General features: G+C 41.1%; 1 protein-coding gene across 3 annotated transcripts; it reads left to right on the top strand.

The window, feature by feature from the left end:
* Positions 1-2026: 2026 nt before the first annotated feature.
* On the top strand, positions 2027-20095 carry kcnc4 (potassium voltage-gated channel, Shaw-related subfamily, member 4). 3 transcript variants are annotated; one of them, XM_048241940.1, is made up of 4 exons: positions 2027-3633; positions 12695-13631; positions 16173-16367; positions 17909-20095. In XM_048241940.1, exons 1-4 carry the CDS (start codon positions 3016-3018, stop codon positions 17926-17928), a joined length of 1770 nt encoding a protein of 589 aa, XP_048097897.1. In that variant the 5' UTR covers positions 2027-3015; the 3' UTR covers positions 17929-20095. The 3 variants fall into 3 exon arrangements, with proteins under 3 accessions (XP_048097897.1, XP_048097898.1, XP_048097896.1); XM_048241941.1 differs by having other exon boundaries at positions 2027-2475; positions 16173-20095; XM_048241939.1 differs by having other exon boundaries at positions 16173-20095.
* The last annotated feature ends 4892 nt before the right edge of the window (positions 20096-24987 follow it).

Here is a 24987-nt window from a genome sequence, read left to right as displayed (position 1 = left end):
AGTTATGTGTGCATGGTAAGGTGCTCAAGAGAGTGAGTGTCATGGTGAAGGTGCAAAAGTAGTCCAAATAGATAGATAGATAGATAGATAGATAGATAGATACTTTATTGATCCCCAAGGGAAATTCAGGGGTCTCAGTAGCATACAGACATCACACACAACATGCACTTACAGCAGAAATGGTAAATATAAGTATAAACATATAACCAAACTCCACTGTACAATAAAGACAGTAGGAGATAAGAAAAACTAACAAAACTAAATACTAAATATACTATATAAATAAATGTAAAAATCCAGTGTGCTTGAGGGGTGATCAAGCATGAGGGCTTTGTAGTGACAGGGCCTGTAGTTCTGTGTGCATGGTGAGGTGCTTAAGAGAGTGAGTGTCATGGTGAAGGTGCAAAAAGTAGTCCAACAGTAGTCCTTTAGTTATGTGTGCATGGTAAGGTGCTCAAGAGAGTGAGTGTCATGGTGAAGGTGCAAAAAGTAGTCCAACATTAGTCCAACAGTGCAATAATAAGGTCTAGAGACCAGCATAAATAATATGGACAAATCGGAGAGTAAAGTATAATGTAGACAAGGTAATATAACAAACTATAAAAAACTATGTCAGTGCAAGAACAGGTTGAGGTAATAGGGTTACAGCCATTCAGTATTGTAGCAGAAGCCATTGATCATGTGTGCTAATATAGCATGAAAAACAGTGTAGCAGGAAAACAGTAGTAAAAAAATTAGGCTGTGGACATTAGTAAAACAGTAGTAAAACAGTAGTAAAGCAGTAGTGGGCAGTCAGTACTCAAACATGGAGAGGGTGGAGAGGCAGACAGACTAAGCAGACTAAGCATACTACTAACTAACTAGATAGATAGATAGATGATAGATAGATAGATAGATAGATAGATAGATACTTTATTGATCCCCAAGGGGAAATTCAAAATGATTTGTAGTCTGGATTAGACATTTTCTAGAGGTTTTTAGTCAGCCTACCTGAGAAGACATTTTCTGCTTCTGCTTCCAATGCCCATCTCGCAACATTTTGAAACCAAATTCTGTCGTGAGAGAGAAGGGGCTTGCGAGGGGGGTCGCCAGACAAAAAGTTTAAGAACCACTGTTTTAGACAACCATAACACAACAAACACACACACAAACATACATATTTCTCACATACATAAATATCACTCACAGAAATGTAAAGAGTTAACAATTTGTGAAGTGATTACAAAGGTCTGGTATGGACTAACCATGTGATGCAATGACCATGACAAGGTGCTCTAATGGTAGAGTGTGTGCAATAGTGGTAGTGCAAAAGTGAACAGTGCAATAGCTTTGCTTATTATTAAATATTAACTATGATTATGAAAAGACAAGAATGTAAACATAATAGAATTGCTTGACAAACAAGAAAGAAATAATATACTCTAAGAACAATGTATACAGGGAATAAGTTATAAGATGTAGATGTTATGACCACAGTCCAGATTGTGTAGGAGGGCTAATATAGCCTATAAGACAACAGTCAGGCGTACAGCAGACAAAGTGATATAATCGTAGGGGCTGAATAGATTATAGAATAGAGAATAGAATATAGGCAACTGCTTTCAACAATAGTATACTTCACAGCGCATTTCAGTTGTAGTAATAGCTTTACAGTCGGTGGATTTCTCTATTTGCCTCTTTGTAGCTTTGACATTTAGCTCATAGTTGGTTTTAATGTATTTCGAATGGGATTTCAAGACAGCTCTGGTGTTCCGGACCTCTTTCATACTTGCCATACTTCTACTCCTGAGACACCGTCTTTTTCATATCCATTATCTACCCTATACAATTTTTATATCAATCAATATGCACTTATGACAAACTTCAGCAGAGTCAATTGCATTTCATGAGATGATATTTCGTTGCATTACAATCATTTATGATGACAGATATGATCTGTCAATTGCTTTAAAAATCAAGGGTTCTAGTTGGATAGGAGGTTGAAGCGAAAGTGCTCCCTCACTCTCATTTCCTCCTTCGAGGAGGATGAGCTCTATGTGCACTCCGTCTGTACACACGACGGCAATATCCAAGATGATACACTTCAATGAAATGTTACCATATTTCTTTGCCGTATCTTGTTTCTGCTAAAGAAGACGTTTACAAGCAAGTCTATCAAAATAAGACGATAGGTCTTCCCTCTTATGATTTGGGAAAACAATATTTAACGCGCTCTCCTATCAATTAGGCTGCCACAGGCGAACAAGGAGTTAATTTGTCTCTGCTGATGCATAAACCATCTTCCTCATTTGGATCGTCTGACCACGGTGAGGGTGGATACTTTTGGTGGAGAAGCAACAGATATTTTGCTGAGCAACAAATGCCTTCTTTCTGTCAACAATACTCGTGCTTAGTAAAATGTGCGAAATATTTTAGATTGCGCTATTCACGGAAATTCGCTTTTTACTGTCGACGTTAAGGATCATGAAAGTGCAGGTGAGAGTCTGCCAGCAGTTTTTAAATATATTAATGCTCACTTTTCTTGGACAGAGAGCAAGAACATTAAATCCTAACAACCATTTTTAAATCTGACAAGTGTACCTGATGTTGCTCCACGGCACAACGGATCTGTAAACTACTCCTGCTGATGGTCGTGAAATTTCAAAATGAAGGAATACAACAGTTAAATATCTTTATCTGCTACGTTTGATCTACAAAGCAACAATTTTACCACGGTCTACTGAGTAATGGATGACTGATTATTTACGCCGGATTAAACATTGCATTTTTAGTTTTAGCGGTGTGGCACGGCTGGCGGAGCCCCTCAATAACAGGTGGTTTTCAAGGCCAGATCAATGCTGTTGGCTAACATTTAGTATAGGCTATTACGCTGAAGCGTCAGCAATGAGAGGGCAAAGAGGAATACAATAGATACGGAATCAGAGGACACTTCTGTGAACTGAAAGATTGACTGAAATACTAGTTTTGTCAATACTTTTGAAGACACTTTCCTTGGTAACCCATCCAACGAAATCTATGATTAGCTCAGTGTGTGTTTCGTCTTATCGTGGGCGCAAGTCAGGCAACAAACCTCCGTCTAAAACATGTTTAAAGGAAGAGATGGCCAGGAGGGAAGACTCGGACAAAATCATCATAAACGTTGGTGGCACGCGTCACGAAACTTACAAGAGCACCCTTAGGACCTTGCCAGGCACCCGGCTGGCATGGTTGGCAGACCCAGACTCCCAGGTGAACTCGGACGGTGACACAGGGCCAAGGCATTCTACAAATGAGTTATTTTTTGACCGACATCCAGGCATTTTTTCCTACGTATTGAATTATTATAGGACTGGAAAGCTTCATTGTCCGGCAGATGTATGCGGCCCCTTGTTTGAAGAGGAGTTAGCGTTTTGGGGTATTGATGAAACGGACGTAGAGCCTTGTTGCTGGATGACATATCGTCAGCACAGAGATGCAGAAGAAGCTCTCGAAATATTCGAACCTCCCGAACCAGACGACAACGAGGACGACAGAGAACTGTCCAGACGCTTCGGCATCGAGGACTGTCCTGAGCGGTCCAGAGGATGCTGCGAGGTTTGGCAACCTAGAGTATGGGCACTTTTCGACGACCCATATTCCTCGCGGGCCGCAAGAGTAAGTTTCACCAGTTTATCATAACCCAGAGGATTTATTAAAGAGTAAAATATGACGATTTCACAAAGTGCATGACAAAATTGGTTACATGCGCAATTACGCACAAGAACAATCTTTCAAGTCACGTGAATGGTGTCCAAACGATTTAAATAGCATTTTTTAATGGTAAACGGGAGTGAGCACTCATATCAGTGTGTGTGTGAGTGAGAGAGAGAGGTACCTAAAGAGAGTGTTCATGTAACCACTGTGATAAGGTGCTGTGGTGTGGACAATCTACAGGTGTTTTGTAGGTTGGTCACCAGATACTAGCAAAGCCCCCTCCACGCAAACACATACAAGGAATGTGGAGCATATAAATCTCCACTAAGAATAACTTGAGGTCACCTAGCACACATACTGTATGCCTGCCTCAACTCATTTCAATTTCAAAGACCATTTGCTTATTCTGTTCTTCGAACAGCCGAATCGTCTATACTGACTTTCTTAGAGAGCAGGTGGCTTTTTTGGCACTCATAAATGTATGTTTCTTTGTATAGGTGTAACTGCAAGTAAAATACATTGCCTGTTTTTTCACTCAGGCAGGCACAGACATTTCCCCTAGGATTGCATCATATCTCTTTGTGTCTGTCTTATCTAATTAATAGTGACATGTGAAAGCATCAATGTTTGCCAGCAAACAATAAAAACATTTCAATACATGAATATCACTACAAGTCATATTACTGTTGGTTATTGTGAAAATGTGACATCAGATATGATGATGTCTGTAGTGCTGATTTGCTTCACTACTATTCACTCACTTAAAAAACAAAAGCTAATCACATTTCCAGTTTGGCATGTCAGTCATCATGACTAGGAAAACAGAAATCTCGCTCTCCTGTCTAATATGTCATCTCTAAATCATAGAGCGCTCTTTTTCCTCCCTTTCACAATCCCCCCACCACCCCCACCCTCTCTTCACCGTCTGTGCAGACACAGGTGGGGCTAGCTATGTGTTTGTGCTGTAGATCAGTCTCTGGATTTATCAGTGTCCTCACACCATACAGGACTATTTGCACCCCTGCCTCTCAGTCAATCACCTCTTTCTCCCACCAGATGGGTTTGTCTTTCCTTAATTAATTTAGATGGGCATTCAGCGAATTGCTTTGACAGAATGGAGAGGACTCAGGCCCTCTCCAGAGACTAGGTGGAAGTGCAGCGTACTCACATGACTCAAGGTATCATTAAAAGACAGTTTTTAGGTAAAGTCGCATCAAAGCCCCAGAGGTCAAATTGAACGGAATGCATATAGAGTAGTGCACATTTGTTTTTCTTTCTGATTATAATGTATTTTATTATGTACCGTGCCACTGTATCTTGTGGGACATCAGGGGCCATCAGAGCTCATTTTAGCCAATGCATTTTCTTTAACAAGATTACCCACCTTAAAGGTTTTGTAAATACCAACCATTCGCAGCAGCAACAGAAAGAGCATTTAGTAAACAACATCTGGACAAGTCTGATAGCTGTGCTGCTGTAGATAACAGTGGAATGGTGGCACATGGCAGGGATGCTAGACGCATGAAAAATGTGTGGAATAAGCAGCACTGCTGGCCTTCATATTACATGTATCTTAGCTTTAGTGAGTGGCAGCCCCCTCACACTGCAATTAGTTGTTTTCTCCGATGATGTTGTTTGACTGGCTGCTGCATGAGCATGAATGGGTCCAAGGACAACATCTCTCCTTTATTTTTTAAACCTCTCTCCAAATAACAGCGGTGTGACAAATGTCGTGGACTATAATTGTCGTTCACACTGCAGTACTTGGCAGTGTGCTCTACTGTGCCTGGCCAAGGAATGAATAGTAGGCTTCTCCTGGCTAAACTATAATGTATGACATTTTCAGTTTAATGAAATTCATGAAAGGAAGATACATTGTGGTGAGAATAAGATGTTCATAAAATATTCTGTGCATAAATTTATGATCAGCTACCTCTTAAAACTACAGCTACAGATCCTATCCTTGCACTGTACTGGGTCAACAGAACATGAGTGTTCTAGTATTTGTGTAATGGTTAGCCCTGATTTGTGCCCACTGTAATCTTTTTTATTTTAGAAAGCCTGGTATACTATTCTCCAAGGGCTCTTCAGAATAATGTGCTCTGAAGTCCTTCAACTGAACACATCCCTTTTAGCACCTGTGAGATTTTGTTCACAGTGTCTGAATCAACAATCTGGCCTCTGGTTCCTGGCGTGTGTTATGTGGACATTAGCAGGCTGAGCTGTGTAATGTTCTGACCATTGGATGTGGATCAATCCTGTTAATCATGTTAATTTCTTGTTAGTGGTGAAGCTGCCTTGTTTCATATCAACTGTAATATCCGTCTATTTGTCTTTGATGTATGATAAGCCTGTTCCTCTGCTGCAAGGCTGAAGCTGTTTACAGGAGTTGTTTCTGGCATTGGCCTTGCCTCTGAATCTTGTATTGCATCTAAATGTTGTATTGCCTCTGAATCTTGTACTAATGACACAACAACTGTCCAGGGCCATGTCACAGTATGGCAGGGACACAGCGAAAGGTTCTGTCATCATACTTGTCTATGAAATATCATATACTGAAGGAGGTGTGTGGAGGATGGACATCACAGATAGAAACATAAACTTAAAAAAATGCATCATGCTTAGGTCTCTGTAATCCAGATGAGCTGAAAGTGTGTACAAATACAAGATAAAACTACATATTTGCTAGGCCTTGGCGAAACAACAGTGGATTCATGTATAGGTTTTTTTGTTGACTTTTGGGTCATTCATTAATTGTGCAATAGGCCTTTCAACTTTTAATCACTTGACTCAGGTAACTCTAAATTAGTCCTTCAGTTTATGTCTTGCTCTAAGAGGCTCTTGCATTCATAAAATACAGGCTGAACACTTAATGATCTACTTATCGGATTATAAACAAATAATCCTATCATACTTTACACCAAAAAAATATTATCTTTGTAAGATGTCAGCACTCACAGCAATCTTAACATGTAAAGAAACGGAACACTGACACTGGACACTGAAGCTATGATCATATTTATTATGACCGCCGTGCTAGCGAAGCAGCGGTCATGTAGGTTTAGTGGTTTTTTTTCCTTCGGATTTTTTTCTGTTTTTTTTTTTTCTTCAGTGAATTTCTGTCAACGATTCCCGGGACACTGAAAGACCGGGCTGCACGAGACTTGGTGTGCATGTAGCCCCATAAGGGTGACATGGAACCATTGTTTTTCATTTTCTGTGAATATCTCGAGAACCGTAGGGCCTAGGATGACCAACTTTTTTTTGTATGTTGATCTCAAGAGGCCATGTCAACCCATCCAATATCCACTCATTTGAGGTATAGCCTAGCTCCAACTAGTTAAAAAAGCTACATCTAGTTATTTATGCTGTCCATCAGTTCCACTAATATCAAAGCATATGACATAGTGACACTCCACAGGCAGATCAACTGTTGTTGTGGGCCGATCATGTGAGACATGGGATATCAGTAGGGGCCATGGGCAGGGGGCTTCCGTCCCAGTGGGTGCTCTGATCAGGGGGACTGTGGCGAAGCAGCTGGAGGCGAGGATCTCCAGAAAGACGTTCCAGCTGCCTCAGCAGCTGCCAGCAATACAAGCAGCCAGAGCTCAGCTGTGCTCTCGCACCTCTGGAGGCTGGTACACTGATGTGTGTGCGAGCGAGCATGTGTGTGTACATGTCTGTGTCTCCATCTTTGTGTGTGTGTGTGCGTGTGTGTGTGTGTGTTTGCACAACTGCAGTTATACACATGTATGTGTGTGCGTGTGTGTGTTTGTGTATCTGTGTGTTTGTGTGTGCAACTGTATGTGTGTGTGGGTAGGTACGTGTTCTCGCAGGCTGTTGGATCTGAGGGGACCACACAGGGTTCTGAGCCTGGGGCCCGAGTGCTTGGGGGAGAAACACACTGTGTGGAACTGCAGCATGGCCAGCTGGAGTTGTTGTCATCATTTAGTTTAGCTGTGTGGCAAACAAATAAACAAACCAAAACAAACAAACAAAGATAATGACTGAATGCATAAGGAAGGTTCATTCTATGTGTTGTCCACATAAATTGATTATGAGTTTTGGGATAAAACCCTGCTTGTATAATGGTTGCAAGCAATGTGCAGAGGCTTGCCTAGTAAAATACAGCATCTGGCAGGCTTGGTCACAATGTTCAAATTAAACATGGTTTTGTACTTCTTCAGCATTCTTGATTACTGAGGCTGTGAAAAACTGTATACATAAAGGGCCATACACACACACACTCAGACACATACACTCTCTTACACTGTAAGCTGCAGTCACATCCCTTTATGCCGACTGTATCACAGTAAGACCCCTACTTCATCCTTTTATGAGCATTCTGATTCCCACTCCTCTGTATTCAAGCCACAGGCTCCCCTCAGTCCCATGGTGCATTGGAAAAGATTCTCAGCAGATCACCCGTCTGTTTAGTGCTGAGATAAACCATTTGGCATTTAGATAAACCAGTGGCTTATGGCTCCCGCTATGCCTTCAGCAGATAGTGTGAGGGCAAAATTGCAGGGTGATGTTTTCATTGGAGGGTCTTCCCTCCTAAGACCAAATGCTTCAGGTTGTAGAATAGATTCTATTTGTGGGCTATTATGACTTTTGTAGTTATGCAAGTAAACTATTTTCTGAGGGTGGTAGGACTTTCCTGCAATAGAAGGAAATAAGAGGTGTGTTTTTTTTTATCCTATATTTATCTTGAAAGTCCCTTTTAAAATGGAGTAAAATAATATATTTGGTGGAAATCTGGCCAAGATAAATAAAGCTTTTCGAAAAGCTAAAATGAAATAGATCTAAACATTACAAACAGGCATCAAGCAGAACCATCCTGCTCATCTTAAAAAAATACAGACATAAAAGCACCAGGTTTAATTATGATAGATTTTTCAAAACTGTCCTATTTCAGACAGAAATCTAAAGCACATTTTTCAAATGGTGGATGATGGCTTCATGGACACATTTTAAGTCTGTCTTTCTAAACATGTCCAGCTGTTTTCTGTAAAAGTATTGTGTAGCACATAGACTTTTATATTACATCAGAAGGGCATCAGTGAACTACTGCAAATTATCCATCACAACCATTTCAGGTGAATTTCTAAATATTTCTAGTGCGATTAGACTGCAGTCACAAATGTATGGTCTATGAATAACACAGGGCTGCTGCTGTGCCACCATGTGCCTGTGTAATTGGGGATGAGAATCTGCAGGTGGGAGGGCACATGGGAGTGTGTTTGAAGGCTTTGTGGGACCACCCCAACACATCTTGTCCACAATGCACCTTGGGCCAGTCTGGTGAAGAACTCAGTGCACATTGGTTCAGTCTGGTGAAGAACTCAGTGCACCTTGGGTCAGTCTGGTGATGAATGGCTTTTGGACTTGGCTCCCACTTCAAAGTTGCTTCACAGACAAAGTAATGGTTATCTTTTCACGTGTGTATACATTACAGGCTCATATTCTTTTGGTGTTATGTAGCTAACACATGTGATAAACATGCACACTGTTATTCTACAAATAGACACGTACACAATGTACATGCTCAATGTCAAGCTACTTTTAAGCGTGCGGCAGCAACACATTTGGGAGTGCACTCTAGAAACAATCCCTCCTGTGCTGGCTTTAGCCTCAGGCTTTGTTAATGTATCTGTTTTCTGTCATAGCTTTGGAGAGGGAGGAGGCCATCTGTCAAACGCAGAGGTAGCCTCAAATCATTCTCTCTGCACGTGCATGTGTCGCCGTGTTCACGTTTACTGCCTAAAGCACCCTGGGAAAGAGTCCCACAAATCATTGGGGCAGATGGTCACACCTCCCACAGTCAGCTGGTTATAATGGCGAAGGGATGGAGGTTGTCAGACAGCAGACAGAGCTGACAGGTAGCAGCAGGCTGTGGGGAGAGCATCCAGGCATGCTAGCAAGAGCTCCACAGACTCGGGGGGGCAGGTGGATGCGGCAGGGGGTGCGGGGGTGAGAGACATGGGATGCCATCGGGCTGGCATGGGAGGCAAACGCAGTGGCACCTCACACAGCTGTCCCGCCGAATGCCCTTGTTTGTCAGGGCCTGCCCTCTGCTCTGTTACGCTGATGTGGCTGAGAGCCCTTCTTCCGCCTTGTGTGATTATTCATGAGTGGGCACAGTTTAACAACAGCTGCATGTAGGCACACATAGTAGTGTGTGTGTGTGTGTGTGTGTGTGTGTGTGTGTGTGTGTGTGAGGGGGGAGAAAGAGGGGAGAATATACTGATCTACTGTGCAAGTCAGTCCATGTTTTTCTTATTACTATGCAACCTGCCTTGCGAGCTTGTTAAACAGAGTAAACATTGCCCTTTACTTATACATTTCACACCCTTACAGAGGGTTTTCTCCGTCATGATAGGAGTTTCCCCAGAGGCTTTATCCAAATGTTATCCATATTTCATAGTTCGTTGGAGAAATGTTTTTTTATTTAAACTTGCTGTAACCTGAAACAAGTCTACTATGTATACAGCTGCACACAAGTGAGTTTTTCCATAGACAATATGTTTATGGAATTATCTCACGGCCAAGTTTGCCAGGCTATTACAGTACCATCCATAAAAAAGGTTTCATGCATCAATCGCTCTCTCTTTCTCTGCCTAAAATATACAAATTTTAAGAATAATTTGAAACAGACACCCTGCTGTTATCCTCAGACCAAACAGCATTGCCTAGAGCACAGTCTTCATGTTCAAATACAGAGAAAAAAAAGCTACCTCTGTTCTAACATTTGAATTTCAATCAGCCAAGGTGTAATAATGAAACGCTCTTCTGAAAGCATGTCTGTCAGAGGGAAATGGACTCATAGGTGTGGGAAATTATAAACACATCTTATGAGCAAAGCAATGGATTTGAATCCTATTACATTGTCATTTGCTTTAATTAAGGTTGTGTGAATAATTAATTCCCCGATTCTATTGCCACCCCAATAATTCTGTGGAACAGTAAACACAAAAGCAAAACTGTAATATAATATGATGGGCCACTGGCAATCATCTAAATAATCGATCATTCAGTAAAATAATGATATTTTTGAGGCGGTAATGTGATTATCTGTTTCTAGATGAAGAGAGTGAGACGTAGATAAATCAGCAATAAATGAATGAGCGCTTCACAATTTGTTATGTTTCAGACTCATCTTAAAATGGTTTCAATTCATTTTAAGATGAGTCTGAAACATAACAAAATGTGGAGTGCTGTGAACACTTTCCATATGCACTGTAATAAATGAAAACAATAGTAAATGAATATCAAACATTCAAACATTGGAAGTACATATAATGTTAAGGCATATAAAGGAACAGCACTCTTATCAGAATTGTGCACCAAGCCTGAATAGACACATCATATGTGTATAAAAATTAGGCCGTTTGTTTTGGGGAAAAAAATAGACTCGACATAAGACAGCATTGCTGGGTCAGATGGTGTTTGTCAAAACCTATACATGCCAGAGTCTATGTACTGGTGGTGCTTCAAGATCAGCTTTCACTGTGTGAGTAGAGATAGAAAAAGTTGAATGGACAGATATTATATCAGCTGTCTTCTGTCGATCTGTTATGTTAACCAAGGGGCATTCTTCTCCTTATGCACCTCCCCTATTGGGAATGACCAGTATGGTTGTCATGGCTTTTCTCTCTCTCTTTGTCTGTCTCTCTCTCTCTCTCTCTCTCTCTCTGTCTCTCTTCTCTCTCTCTCTCTCTCTCTCTCTCTCACTCCTTATCCCCCTCTCCCCCATGTCACTCCCACCCTTCTCTATTCCCCATGGCAGTTATCCTACAAATGTGCAGAATCCACTTAGTATGAGCTAAATAATGGTAACAATGTTAACAGAACCTGCATACAATATCTGCATGCTAATCAGGTTTACTGTGCGTCTCCGCATGTATGCAGCTGTCATCTGTTTCCAGTGGGAAAGGGCCAGATCCCCGCTCCCTTGTCAGCCGTTAACATTTCTTGGGGCTTCTCCTTGTCGATTATCTGGCACAATTAGTGTTATTAAGGACCCTAAAAAAGGAGAGGTTTAACTCCTTAGCTCCCAAGAGCCTTTTATTCTTCCTGTGTGTTAGTCATCACTGTTTGCACATACAGCAGTGAAATGTGCAGCTGCTGGAGACATTGGCAAGAATTGTAAACAAATGGAACAATGTTTTTTTTATAATGTTGTTCTTTTATATGTTGTTATCATTTATAAATAACAAAGCTAATGATATCCTGAAGAGCACAGTAAAACCTATGCATGTAACTCAGACACAGTAACAATGATCTCATATTTTTCTGCTAAGTAGAATCATGCTGTATTTTACTCTTTGAATTCTTAAGACATGACACCAATCGAACATTTCAAAGGTACATTTAAAATTTGTGCAGGTTGTTTTAAAACGTCTCCTTTCATCTATAATGTATATTTGCTAAGTGTCATTTCAGTGTTACTAAGGCCCCATACAGTACATACACCACATGCCCATGTCAGTATGAGTATTTCCATTATTTTTTATCCATTAAGCATTTGTATAGTATTGGGATGTACTATAATACCTTTAATAGAAAATATGCTACAGTTTAGCTAGTTTAGTTTAACATGGTCTTTTCTCATAATATCATACAGTATCTACCAACAAGCTGGTGTGATATTTCAATGGAGCTAATGACTGGCAGTCCTACTGTAGCCGTCAGGACCTCTGGACCATCGTTAAAAAGACATACAGTATGCTTTGCTCTGTTATGGATAATGGTTTGAAAGGCTACAGTATATTAAGGACCCTGACCAGGGGAACTCAGTCCTTTCCTACCAAGGGATGCTGTCATGTCTCTAATGAGCCATCACTGCCCTTAATGCCTTAATTAGCTTAAACAAGTAATTGCGAGACTCGCTGGTGAGCAGTTTCCGTCGAACATTAGGTGTTAGCACTCTGGGACTCATCCGCCGCATGATCATTGGGATTTCACACTCTATCTGTTCTGACTTCTGACCTGCTGATTGTGTGCCCCCTGTGTTTTCTAGGTCGTCGCACTCGCCTCCCTCTTCTTCATCCTGGTGTCCATCACCACCTTCTGCCTGGAGACCCATGAGGCCTTCAACATACCCAAGTTCCACCGGGAGAATGTGACAACGGGGAACATCACTGTGGAGGTGGTCACCCAACAGATGGTCACCACGCCCGGGCTGATCATGGTGGAGGGCGTGTGTGTGGTGTGGTTCACCTTCGAATTCCTGGTGCGCGTGGTCTGCTGTCCCAACAAGCTTCTCTTCGTCAAGAACACGCTCAACCTCATTGACTTTGTGGCCATCCTGCCCTTCTACCTGGAGATGAGCCTGAGTGGCATCTCGTCCAAGGCGGCATCCGATGTGCTGGGCTTCCTGCGCGTGGTGCGCTTTGTGCGCATCCTGCGTATCTTCAAGCTCACGCGCCACTTCGTGGGCCTCCGTGTCCTGGCTCACACGCTGCGTGCCAGCATCAACGAGTTCTGCCTGCTCATCATCTTCCTCGCCCTTGGCGTGCTCATCTTCGCCACCATGATCTATTACGCAGAGCGCATCGGGGCACAACCGGGGGACCCACGGGGCACCAACCACACTTGCTTTAAGAACATTCCCATCAGCTTCTGGTGGGCGGTGGTGACCATGACCACCCTGGGCTACGGGGATATGTATCCGAAGACGTGGCTGGGCATGATGGTGGGCGCTCTCTGTGCCCTCGCTGGTGTGCTGACCATCGCCATGCCTGTGCCCGTCATTGTCAACAACTTTGGGATGTACTACTCACTGGCCATGGCCAAGCAGAAGCTGCCCAAGAAGAGGAAGAAGCACAATCCCAACCCGGACGTACCGACAGACTCGGCCTCATTTGGGAAGTCTGACTGTAACTCCCCTCCAGACAGCACACAGAGCGATACGTTCCCTCTGGCTGCTGAGGAAAACAGTGGACGGAGCCGCTCAGGTAGGCAGAACGAAACCTTAAGTAGTAAGATATGACAAGATGGTAAATTGCCACTGAAAATTAGATTAGATTTGCATTAGCATTGTATTTGTATTGTATTGTATTGTATAAAGACCGATACCGATTTCGATATTTCAAAAATTTCAAGGATTTCAAAAAATGATATACAATAGATCGGCTAATATTCAGTTTTAAAGGGATATTCCACCATTTGGGGAATTACACTCATTTTCCACCTCCCCTTGAGTTAAACAATTCATTTTTAACCCTTCATCCAGCCTCTGAGTCTGGCGATACCAGTTTTAGCTCCAGTCTAGCATAGATTCAGGGACCATGATGGAAATAAGTGCTTGCACTTTGTCATGATTATTTTTTCTATCCCTTGAATATGTCTTTTTTCCAAATAAATCAAATGAAATCATTGAATCTGATTAGGCTATTAGCTTCTCGCTTGCTTAAAAAGTGACTACGATTTCCGGTAATTTTCCGCTAATTTTCCCCCGCAAATTAATCAAGGCCCCAAGAGAAAAAAGTCCAAGCGAGTTAACTGTGGGAACAGCAGTTGGGTAAACTTGTGTTTAGGGATGTAACGATTACCGGTATAATGGTAAACCGTGATAAAAATGTTGACGATAACAATTACCATTCAATTAATTTCAAATATCATATTTATTGCAGTTGATTACCACGGTGTGGAAACCGTGTGTTTAATCCTTCCCAGCTTCATCTAAGCTTGCTTTTGACATACAGTAGGCCTGGTACAATGAAAAAAACTGGTACCCTACTGATTCTGTTGTCTAATTGATGTATTTAACGGCGATTCGGATTAGGTTACATATGATTTTAAAAGGCGGAACATTTTCACCGCAAAACTTGTACTGTATCATGTAGCCTCTCTGCATCTTTTTATACCGCGATAATACCGAAAACCGCGAAGCGTTAAATTTTCATATCGTTACATCCCTACTTGTGTTCCTCTTCAGGTTTGATGTCAACAAATAATAATAGCTGATCTGCTGACTTGCATCTCTTAAGTCTGTAACCTAGGCAATTAAATTAAGTTAATTCACCATTGTTTTTTACTGTAAGGACATACAGTAATATGAGTAACAGGCTATGCAACTATTGGCAAGCTTTTACATAGCCTACAGTAGTATAAATAGCCTAGTTCACTCTTGCTATTAGTTAGCTCAGGCCATGCTTGCTTGGCATTTGTGCAGTGCTCACCAGAAATGAACTGTGCATGACACTCCTCTGCGATCCAAGACAGGTTCTCTTCAAGTTGTTTGCTTTTTCAATATTTAATCTAATTAAGCAAATAGCAAACATTCTGATTACACCCTTATATCCTTATGCACATCTCATTTCCAAATAATAGCCTACAGACACGGACACAAGTTACTCTCCTTAAAGTGAAAGGCACCAAAATAGTCTTACACATCACTAAGACAATGTAATCATTACATTAATGGTAGGTGTTAAAAAAAGTTTTTAAAAAATCCATTTGAAATATTTAAATAACAATAAAAATAAATGAACAAAATATTACAATGTACAATATATATGCTCTGAATTGGCCTACCGATTTTTTTTGTGTTTGTCAGTTTCTCAATTTCATCCAATTTGTCTGCTTTTCAATGTTGCCCACCTTAACATTTCTACCAGCCCACCCAAATGTAGTAGAACTGGCCCTGTTGGCCGTTATAAACGCTGATACCGATAGATTGGCAAAGCTAATATTGGCACATAGAGCTGTGTATTGGCAAGAATCTGGCGATACATGGGTTACAATTCCATTTATTGCAATATATTTCAATTTTGTGCAAAATGTGATACATTTAATGTCAGTTTTTCTAAAATTAAATGTAAGTAAAATTTGTAAGCTCTATTTGTTTGGAACATGCTGATGTTTGGCATTACATTTGTCACCTTTGATGTCACCTTTCAAAGTAGGGTACTCGACAGGTTTGTCTTTGACAGGGGTGCTTGGTTTCCATGTGACATTTTAGTTTTGGTGGTTTCATGCCCTCATGTGCCCGCAATTCACCACACACTGGGGTTTCGTGTCCAATTTTGTCCACAATTTAAGTGAATGGACTACTATGTCCATGGCAATGATTGGCATACAAATAAAGTCTATCAAAATAAAGGTCCAATATTAGATCTGATAATGTAATGAGCGACCCACCGTGACCCACGCAGAACGGTTCTGCGACCCACTTTTGGGTCCCGTTAAGTCAGTCAGTTAAGAAACTGCTGTAGAGTATATTATGTATGTGAAAATCGATAATCAGTATTGCCAAATAATATATTGCGATTTTTTCTTACAACCCTATCGGCACACCGATTTATCGGTCAGGCACTAATTTATTTAATGCATTGATTAGGTGCCAGAACAAAAGGCCTGAGCATTTCACACATGCATTTGTAGCGATGTGCAAATCTCAAGGCATGCACAGCGTTTCTCTCAACTTTTTCAATAATTTCATGTATGCCACTCCTCTCTGCACTTTGCACATGTATTTCTATTGGTCTCTTCAGACTCCAAGCAGAATGGGGATGCCAATGTAGCCCTGTCGGAGGAGGAAGACTGCGGTCTGACTCTGCCCCTGTCCCCCAGCGAGAAGTGGACCTTGCGCCGCTCCCGCACCCGTGAAAAACCCAAGAAGGAGGCCGCCTGTTTTCTGCTCACCTCCGGCGACTTCACCTGTGCCACTGAAACCACTGTCCGCACAGGTACCGGGAAAGGGGAGAGCAACGTGCAGGACAGCTTCCTGTAGCTCCATGACCAATATCACGGGGAGCTGTTCCACAGTCATGGCAGTCATCACTTGCCCTTAGACTCCAAGGCAGATTTCCACCCAGTTCCCTTTCATCACCACCATCCCATCAATATCACTAAGTGTTAAATTGACTTGTATCGACCTTATAAGTAGAAAGAAATGTAAAACTGCACTAGGTTGGAGAAATTGGGTTATTTTTATTTATGGATTCGTTTCAAATTGGGTTAAATTTAATTCTGATATAAAGACAGTGAAGAGCACCACAGTACTTTAGATTGAGTTGTCACCAAGCAAGAAAAGAATACAAAAAAACCCCTCATTTCTCCATGACTTCATCATCAACGCTCAGCGCCTCTGTTTTCTAAATAGCCCAGTCTAGCATTCAATAATGAGCATTTGCATTCTGTAATGAGCTTTGCCATACTATACCTAATTTTCCACCTTGTGTGTCACTCACAATATGATGGAAAGTGATGAGGGAAAAAAGTTGACTCTCTGATGAACATTAGAGTGACAGCGAAGCGCAAAAGTATACGTCACACTGGGAGGCAAGCTGATTTCTCTCATTATCCGCACTCCTCCGTCACAAATCTCTCTTTGCCTCAGCGACTTATGTGCCAGCTCTGAGATTCCCCAAAGCTTTGTTACAGACTGAGAAGGAGAGAGAGAGAGAGAGAGAGTCTATTTCTAGGGGTATGTATATCTGACTGTTTGAGCCCACATTCCTGTTTGCAGCATGTTGTGTGCTATTAGCTGATGAATGAATTTTTGTGAATATTGCATATAGTGCATGTAAGATGATAACGCCAGGAGCCCTGATTTGGCTAGAGTTTAATTAGCATCCCGTGGCGAAAGCAATTCATGATAAGATGAAGAAGGAAAGCACTAACCACAAGCCTGGAGCGGCAACATTGGTTTTACAGATGCAGAAGTCACTTCCTGAGAATGTAGTGCAATAAAAATCCATATGTACTGTATTGTCTCTGGGGCCTGTGCCATTCAAACATGCATGGAGGGTGTGTCACAGGGCAGTTTCTTACCAAGGATTCTCTTTTGTGTGGAACACTGGATGACAACCATGCATGTAATGTCCAGTGTAATGTGATCTACCCTGTAACCAGGGAGACATAAAAACAGCATGAAGATGGCCTATTCTGACAGCCCTCTCACCCCCACTCCCCACAAAAACAGGCATTAGGAGCCCGTGTCCTTGACCAGACTTTCATGCCTATTTTCATTTGACTAAGTTGAATGGTGTTGAAACATATCCCTGATATTTTTAGCAATTAGAATTAACTGTGAAGTATTTTGAGAGCTGAACAGCAATTGGAATTGGTATATTATACCTACATAATTTGTTGACGTTTTTCATGAAGTCTCAATAAAACATGACTCTTTTGACTTAATGTACACCCTCGCACCATGTCTTTGCTATCATGTCACATTAATATGGCTTCTCCTCATTGCCTTTATGATTTTACCTTTTATAATCAGCCCCCAGCTCGTCTTTCTGAACACTGCCTGAGCTCGCCTCTGTGCGACAGACCGTCCCCGCCGTGTCATCGCATCAGAGAGACGCCGACAGCCCCTCGCCGGCTCTCTTGTGACGAGCGTGCAATTACGTGGTGGTCCAGTCAGCCACTGTTGCAGCGAGTCAAATGGCAAACGTCAATAGCGGCGGTCTCGCCAGCTCCTCGTCAGCTGTGATGTGCTCTTACTCCCCGAGCGTCAGCTCGGCTTAATTGCCACTAATAGGCTTCCGTTAGCGCTGCGGGCCGAGGCTGAGGTTTTTTTCTCCTCATGCGTGAGCCATGCCTGATCTATGATACTGCCAACCAGGGGCCTGTTTTGTATCAGGGTGGAGCGGGAGGGTAGACACATGCTGGCTCGCCCCTGGGCCTACTGTACATGAAGGAACATGTAGCTGTTTAATACCAACGGGATAACTGGCTGATTTTATGCAAGCACATCCTTGCCATCCACTAAACATTTCCACATCATACATGTGTTTGTGTGTGTGTGTGTGCCTGCGTGTGTATGTGAGTGAGTGAAGAAGTTCTTTCTGGCACTCCTAACCCATAGAGCTGCAAAGATGCCCTCGCTACCATCACAAATTATGTCAAAGCTGAGGTGACCACTGTAACTTGAGGGTGAACGGCTATGGTGGGGAAAGATGCCAGACTGGAAAGAGAACACAAGGGGTTTTTGTGTGTGTGTGTGTGTGTGTGTGTGTCCACTTCCACAGAGGGTTTTCTCTGTGAAGACAGCACTTTCATTCCGTAGCAGAACATGTCCCACTTCCCATGGCATCGTCATGTTCACGTCTCCATGTCTCTCAACGCATACCGCATATTCTGCACGACCCAATGCTGTCCATTGTATCCTGAAAGCAAGTGAACATCAAGTCTTTGTCATATTTATGGAACCTCGGGTGTGTTTGACTATGTGAAGTAATTTCTCTGATGCTGTTAACGTTGTTAACATGTTTGGTTGATGTTGTTATTGTTGTTGTTGAACACAGTTGTCAGTCTCCCTCTCCATGGGTTTCTCAGCAATATTTTCAGTCAGTCTGCAGTCAGCAGTTTAACACCTTGCATTTGTGAACAATAATGTTGAAAGTGTGCAATATAAGGTCCAGTCTTCATGTTTATTGATGTTTTCAAACACACACACACACACACACACACACACACACACACACACACACACACACATACAAAAAGCTATGTTATCATATAATGTGCAGTAAATGAAATGTGTTTTGATAAATTCCTTGTAAATTTGTGACTTACCGGTAGATCTAGAACTTGACATCATGGTAATGAATTGACACTCTGGTTAAGGATTCAAGCATTTGTTTTGACTAATCTGGCATAGTGTTTGAGACATAGCAGCCCAGGGAGGTGTGTCTCTGCTTTATGTCATGCCAGCTCTCTCTGGCAAAGCTCAGACATTCAACAGTAATGTGTCTAAAACAATCTTCTACCTGGGTGACCATTTCACTATAGAGCGAGAATGAGAATGAGATAAAGAGAAAAATAATGTGCTTGTTGCATATGATTCTAAGACTATTCTAAGACATTCAAAGACTATTTCTATGAACCATTTGATATCACTGGTTGACAGAGGACCAACACTTCTTACATTATTTAGCATATCTTATCACCACTGCTGCAAAACCTTACTTCCAGTTGTGCCTAAAGTAGTTAATCTCAGCTTCCCAGCTCTCTGTTGAAATTATGATTACACTTGCACAGAATTCAGTGAGGACACACCAAAAGTATTCTCCTTTTCCTAATATCTGATAGCCTGCCATGGTTGCCTTATGTTGATTACACCAACAGATAATGAACTGAGATAATTAATTTAACCCAAAACCCCCTTTATTTTGAAGTTTGTAAATAAAAGCACAGTCATATGTAGCACAGTATGTTGAATCTTTAAGAGTATATAGGAAAAAAAATACAGTACCTTCTCGTCTACTTTCGCAGAAATTATGCGAAATACTGAAGACATACACACAGTGGTTCCTCATGATGAGTTGTGTAGTGGTGACTGTACAAAATGAAATAGAACTGTAAACTGTTGTATGTCTGATGCTGTGCTGTTATTTTCTTGTATCATGTAGACAGGTATTTCTCTGCTAAAATATACAATTAAAATGTTTCCTATATCAACAAATCTTGCACTATCCTGCCGTTTTTTTTTTTTTTTGCCTTTGAAATTCCATCTCTTTGTGAGTGACGTTTGAAGATATAGTTTTATGAATATGTGTCATTGAGTGTGACAATGACTGAATGTGTAGAGACACTCAGTGGCTCAGTGTTAACTCACATGCCCAGGCTGCACACATGCGCAGCACATAAACACCATGGAGATTGAGAAGGAGATAAGTCACACTAATTATCAAGCTTGTTCACAGAAACAAGCGCACACACATGCGCATGCTCACACAGAAACACACATGTGAACACACACGCACATGCCATAAGAAAAGGATCACTGATCAATGTAAGATCATTATAATTTTTCCTCGCTATTTACATGATTGTTGAAGGGCATTTGTTGTATTGTCAGACCAAAAACAAAAACATCAGTAAAAACACATAACTGCCAATCTTTTGTTCAGTTAATTCACTGAGACAGACAACTGGACTCATACGCATCATCCCTGAGGCCAATGTTCTATTTTGAACCTATGGTTGGTATGATTAGTTTACATTGACAAATAAGCTAAATGCACTTCTTTAATTAATTCATTGACAAGCATGTTGTGCTATGTAAAATTTTTATTTAAGTTACAATTTGTATCAAATTCTAGACAAATATGTTTCCAAACAACTTCTTTCTTCACTGGAAAATAATATTTTTTGAATTTAGAACCTCATCTCCGAAAATATCACTGAGCACTCAGACACAAATGACACAATTGATTGCAACAGACTGAGGCATTAGATGGGAGTGTCTGGTACGGCCTTAACTCATTGAGTGCCAAAAACGTAATATTACGTTTTTCTTTCCCATGCGTGCCAAAAACGTAATATTAAGTTTTTAGCTTTTTTTTTAATTACGAAACTAGACACTCTAACACACCTTATATGTGATTTTGGGAACTCTGTGATGAATGGAAATGAAATGTATGACGATCGAAAACTCATGAAAACGCACAATCTGGAAATCTGGTTATTTTATCATAACTTCGGTTGCGCTTTGGGTCAATCAGTGGCGATGCATGTCATCTCAAAGCCAGGCCATTTTAAATTGGGTATCACTAGGTGGCAGTCTCGCTTAGGTCTCTCGCTGATCACTTCCCCGAAAGTTTACAGGCAACACTTCATATTTCATGAAAGACGTTATATCTCCATTTCTAGAAAAAAACAGCGATTTTGTTGAAAACTAGCCACTGTTTAGCTTGGGATTTCTCAGGAACAGAGGCGTGTAGAAATACACGGTTTGCACCCACTGAGAGCTTAAAGTCTCACCTTTTAAACGAGCCATTGTATGTGTTCATAGCTATAACACAGAATATGCTGTGGCTGTACAAAAATCATCAACAATGGTCTAGATTGCTGGCACTCTAGGACAAATCTTCCGAAAACAGCTTGGCATTCAATGAGTTAAAATGGTTATCATCTTATCTTTTGTGTCTCTGTAAACAATTATACATCTTCATTTATCCTTTTAAGTATGGTGTACCTCAGGGGTCAGTTTTGGGACCAATTTTATTTTGTCTACATGCTTCCCCTTGGACACATTATTCAGAAACACATTGTTACTTTTAATTTCTTAGGTCCTCAGATCCTAGTACGCTGAATTAACTTGATGACTACCTAAATGATATCAAAAATTAGATGTCGAACACTTTTTTCCAGCTAAGCTCAGAACAAAGTTTGTGTCTGGTTTGACAGTAGTTCAAGTTTGTAAGCACATCACAAAGCTTGTACAATCATGTTTTCACCTTCAAAATATTTCTTCTTTCATTAACACAGAAACCATTTGACATGCATTTATCTCTTTATGCTTGGATGACTGGAATATCCTTTTTACCTTTCTAAGACTTCAGGTTGTTCAGAAATCAGCTGCCAGTGTGTTTTCAATTAGAATTCAAGATTATTTTAATTACTTATAAAACTCTGGTCTCTCACCCAGCTATATCTGACCTCTTAGTGCCTTATACACCTGCACGTACATTGAGATCCTCTGGTAGTGTTTTTCTTTTTCTCAAGCCTGAAGCTAGTCTCAATGGGATAGGGCATTTAGTGTCAGGGCTGCAAGGCTTTCGAATGATCTACCAGTACAAATCAGGTTAGCCAAGTCAGTGTCCTTTTTTAGTCTCTTTTCAAAACACATGTAATGCATTTATTGACATAATTGTAATATTCTATTTGCTGTCTTCAAACCTGTATGACTATGTCTTTATATTGTATTGTATTACTTTACACATGTAATTGCTTTGTTTTTTTAAGAATGTATTACTTTTAGGGCTGCCTTTTGTAAGTTCATCATTGTAAGTAAGTGCTATATATAAGATTATATGATTACAATTATTCATATTATTATTATTCATATTATTATTATTATAATGAGGATTTTTGTCATTATAATTATAAGTCATTGTCTCCTTATCATGAAAAGTATGAAAATGTAATCAAATTTCTATGTAACAGCATTCAGTGCCATTTTTTTTATTCCAGCATGCCAATATTGCATGTTGTCATCTCTTTTGTCTGTGGCAAAGCTAGTCTTTCAAAGTTATAATGATGCCTATCAATCATGTGTCTTTGATGTCACTTTCCTCTGAACTAAATGTCTGTAATCAAAGCAGGCTGGCTGTCGTTTCTCCCAGCAGTGATTTCAGATGCTCAGACATCAGATGTTTTCTCAGACGCAGGAGCTGTGCCACACTACAAGCATAGGAAGCACACTTCAATGACTCGGGTTTGGGGAGCCACGGTGCATGAAGCGCAATCATTCCTCTCAACCTTTTGTAGTTCAGAGGTTATCGTTATATCTTCCAGAGACATAGAGGGCCATTTTTGATGACAACCCCTCACTGTCCCCCACTCTTATTCACTGTTTCCTGTTGGGTTTTTTAGAACTCCACCAAACATGTTGTCATGGCAATATTGAACACCGTTACCATGGAGAACTGCTCATCCCTTACTCTAGCCAGGTCACATCATACAGTAGATGGTTGGTTTTTATCCCCTTGTGAAATAATAATCTATCTATCCCATAGTCAACAGGACATCTTACCGAATGCCATGAGCACACACACAGCTATACTGTGGCCCTGTGGAGAACAGCTGAGAGGATCAAAGTAACAGAGTGTGGTGGTGGAGGATCATAAGCAAATACCGTTTGTCATGTTATGAGGCACTGCTACAGTAAGCATCCCCACTTAGTAGTCAATAATATTCATTGTATTGGGGTGAAACTGGTTGTGCCTCTAAATGTCAGTAGACTATTATAACCTTTACAGTTCCCTGTGAGTGAAAGCTGCATGAATTTGAAAAAAAAAAATTACACATTTTGCTTTGAAAATAATGTATTGTCCTACCAGTGTCTTTTTCCATCACAAAGACACAAACACAATATGAAAGATACTGGGTTGCAATTCAAATACAGAATTATGGAGATAATCATTCAGAAGAGGAATCATTCAGAAGGAGAATCATTCAGAAATCACAGGATATTTTGTTACAATTCTTAAAACATTGGGCCAAAATCCTACTTGTGTTGTGTTGAAATTTTGCTTCAGGGTACATAGGTAGCCAGTGGGCAGATTGTTCTTAGTGCCAGAGTGTTGGCATCGATTGATATAAGTAAGCTATGTGCTCAAGCTCAATGTGTGACCTGGCGCCGGGGTTAAATTGGCTCATCCTACAGCTCTGATGTTCCCCGAGCCTGCTCCCATTCAGAATCTCATCACTCTGTGCTCCATAAAGGGCAATGACGGAGCAGGGGGTGGGGTAAAGAGAAAGAGTGGTGGCATAAAAGGGGGGTTTCCATGGCAACTCTGCCTCAACATGCCTGACCCTCTCTCCAATCTGAACATCATTCAGATATTGGGAGGCTCAAGAATCCTTCTGCTCAAGCTGTGCACACAGCTTTTATACAATTTTGATTTCAATTTTTTCTCTCTCTGATTGTTGATTCTGCCATTAGAAATGACGAGTCACTATATAATTGCCCCTCTGCTCACTTGTGCTTGAGTCACGTGCCACTTTATGCTCTCACCTCACATTGGCTGTCTATCACATTCTAATTATCACCTAGCAGCTTGAGAGCGGTGCTGAATATTTGCAATTCTGATTTTCCCTGGGATAACCAGAAAGATGGGAATGACAACAACATTACACACATACAAACACACACACACACACACACACGTATGGCTGTTTTTTCCTTGAACTTTGACACAAAGGCAGCACATTGATTCTCACTTGTACACTGTCCACATTGGGAACACTAACACGATTTGGGTTCCGGAAGCCATGAAGCTGTGCCTTTCTCGGAGAACCGTGTGTGTCAGTTCGCTCGGTGACAGAAGCAAAGGAAGAGTGTGTGAGTCACCCCGGGAAAGGTGGCTGGGTCACAAACTACCGCTGCTATGTTTAGACAGAGTGAAGAACTCTTGCAACAGGGGGAATGGTGGGCCTATATACAGAGTTAATGTCTATTTAAACTATCTCAGTCAGTTGCTGGACACAATATGCAGCACACTACTAATGGGTGCACTATAGCAGATGACTTGACGATTTTGCAGGCTGTTTGAACATTTGTCAAGCATTTGTTAAGCTCTTTAAATATTAACACAACATGCTGACATCTTGATATGAAGATGAAAGAAAATATTCAGTACAGCTTTTATGACAAAAGGGAGACATGAGTGTTGAGGACTAATGTTGTTTCTTGGCACACACTTGCCATTGCCCATAGAGGGAATTCTCAGCAATAGTCGTATTTGTTCAATGAGCAGAATCAACATCCCTGGGGGCTGGCTAATGGACATCATTTCTTGTTTTTCTCCTGCTGCAAGGCAGACCTCCCTGTGGGAGCAGGACAGAGAG

This window comes from Alosa alosa, chromosome 4 (genome assembly GCF_017589495.1).
Source record: "Alosa alosa isolate M-15738 ecotype Scorff River chromosome 4, AALO_Geno_1.1, whole genome shotgun sequence".
NCBI classification, from domain to species: Eukaryota; Metazoa; Chordata; class Actinopteri; order Clupeiformes; family Clupeidae; genus Alosa; species Alosa alosa.
The sequence above is the reverse complement of the archived record's forward strand: the minus strand, read 5'-3'. Positions and strand labels throughout refer to the sequence as shown.

What these genes read in the sequence shown, in the direction of transcription:
- kcnc4 (XM_048241939.1), top strand. Translation starts at nt 3,016, where the DNA reads ATGATTAGCTCAGTGTGTGTTTCGTCTTATCGTGGGCGCAAGTCAGGC. An exon ending in ATTCCTCGCGGGCCGCAAGA is followed by an intron (nt 3,634 to 12,694) that starts GTAAGTTTCACC and finishes TGTGTTTTCTAG; the next exon opens with GTCGTCGCACTCGCCTCCCT. An exon ending in CAGTGGACGGAGCCGCTCAG is followed by an intron (nt 13,632 to 16,172) that starts GTAGGCAGAACG and finishes TGGTCTCTTCAG; the next exon opens with ACTCCAAGCAGAATGGGGAT.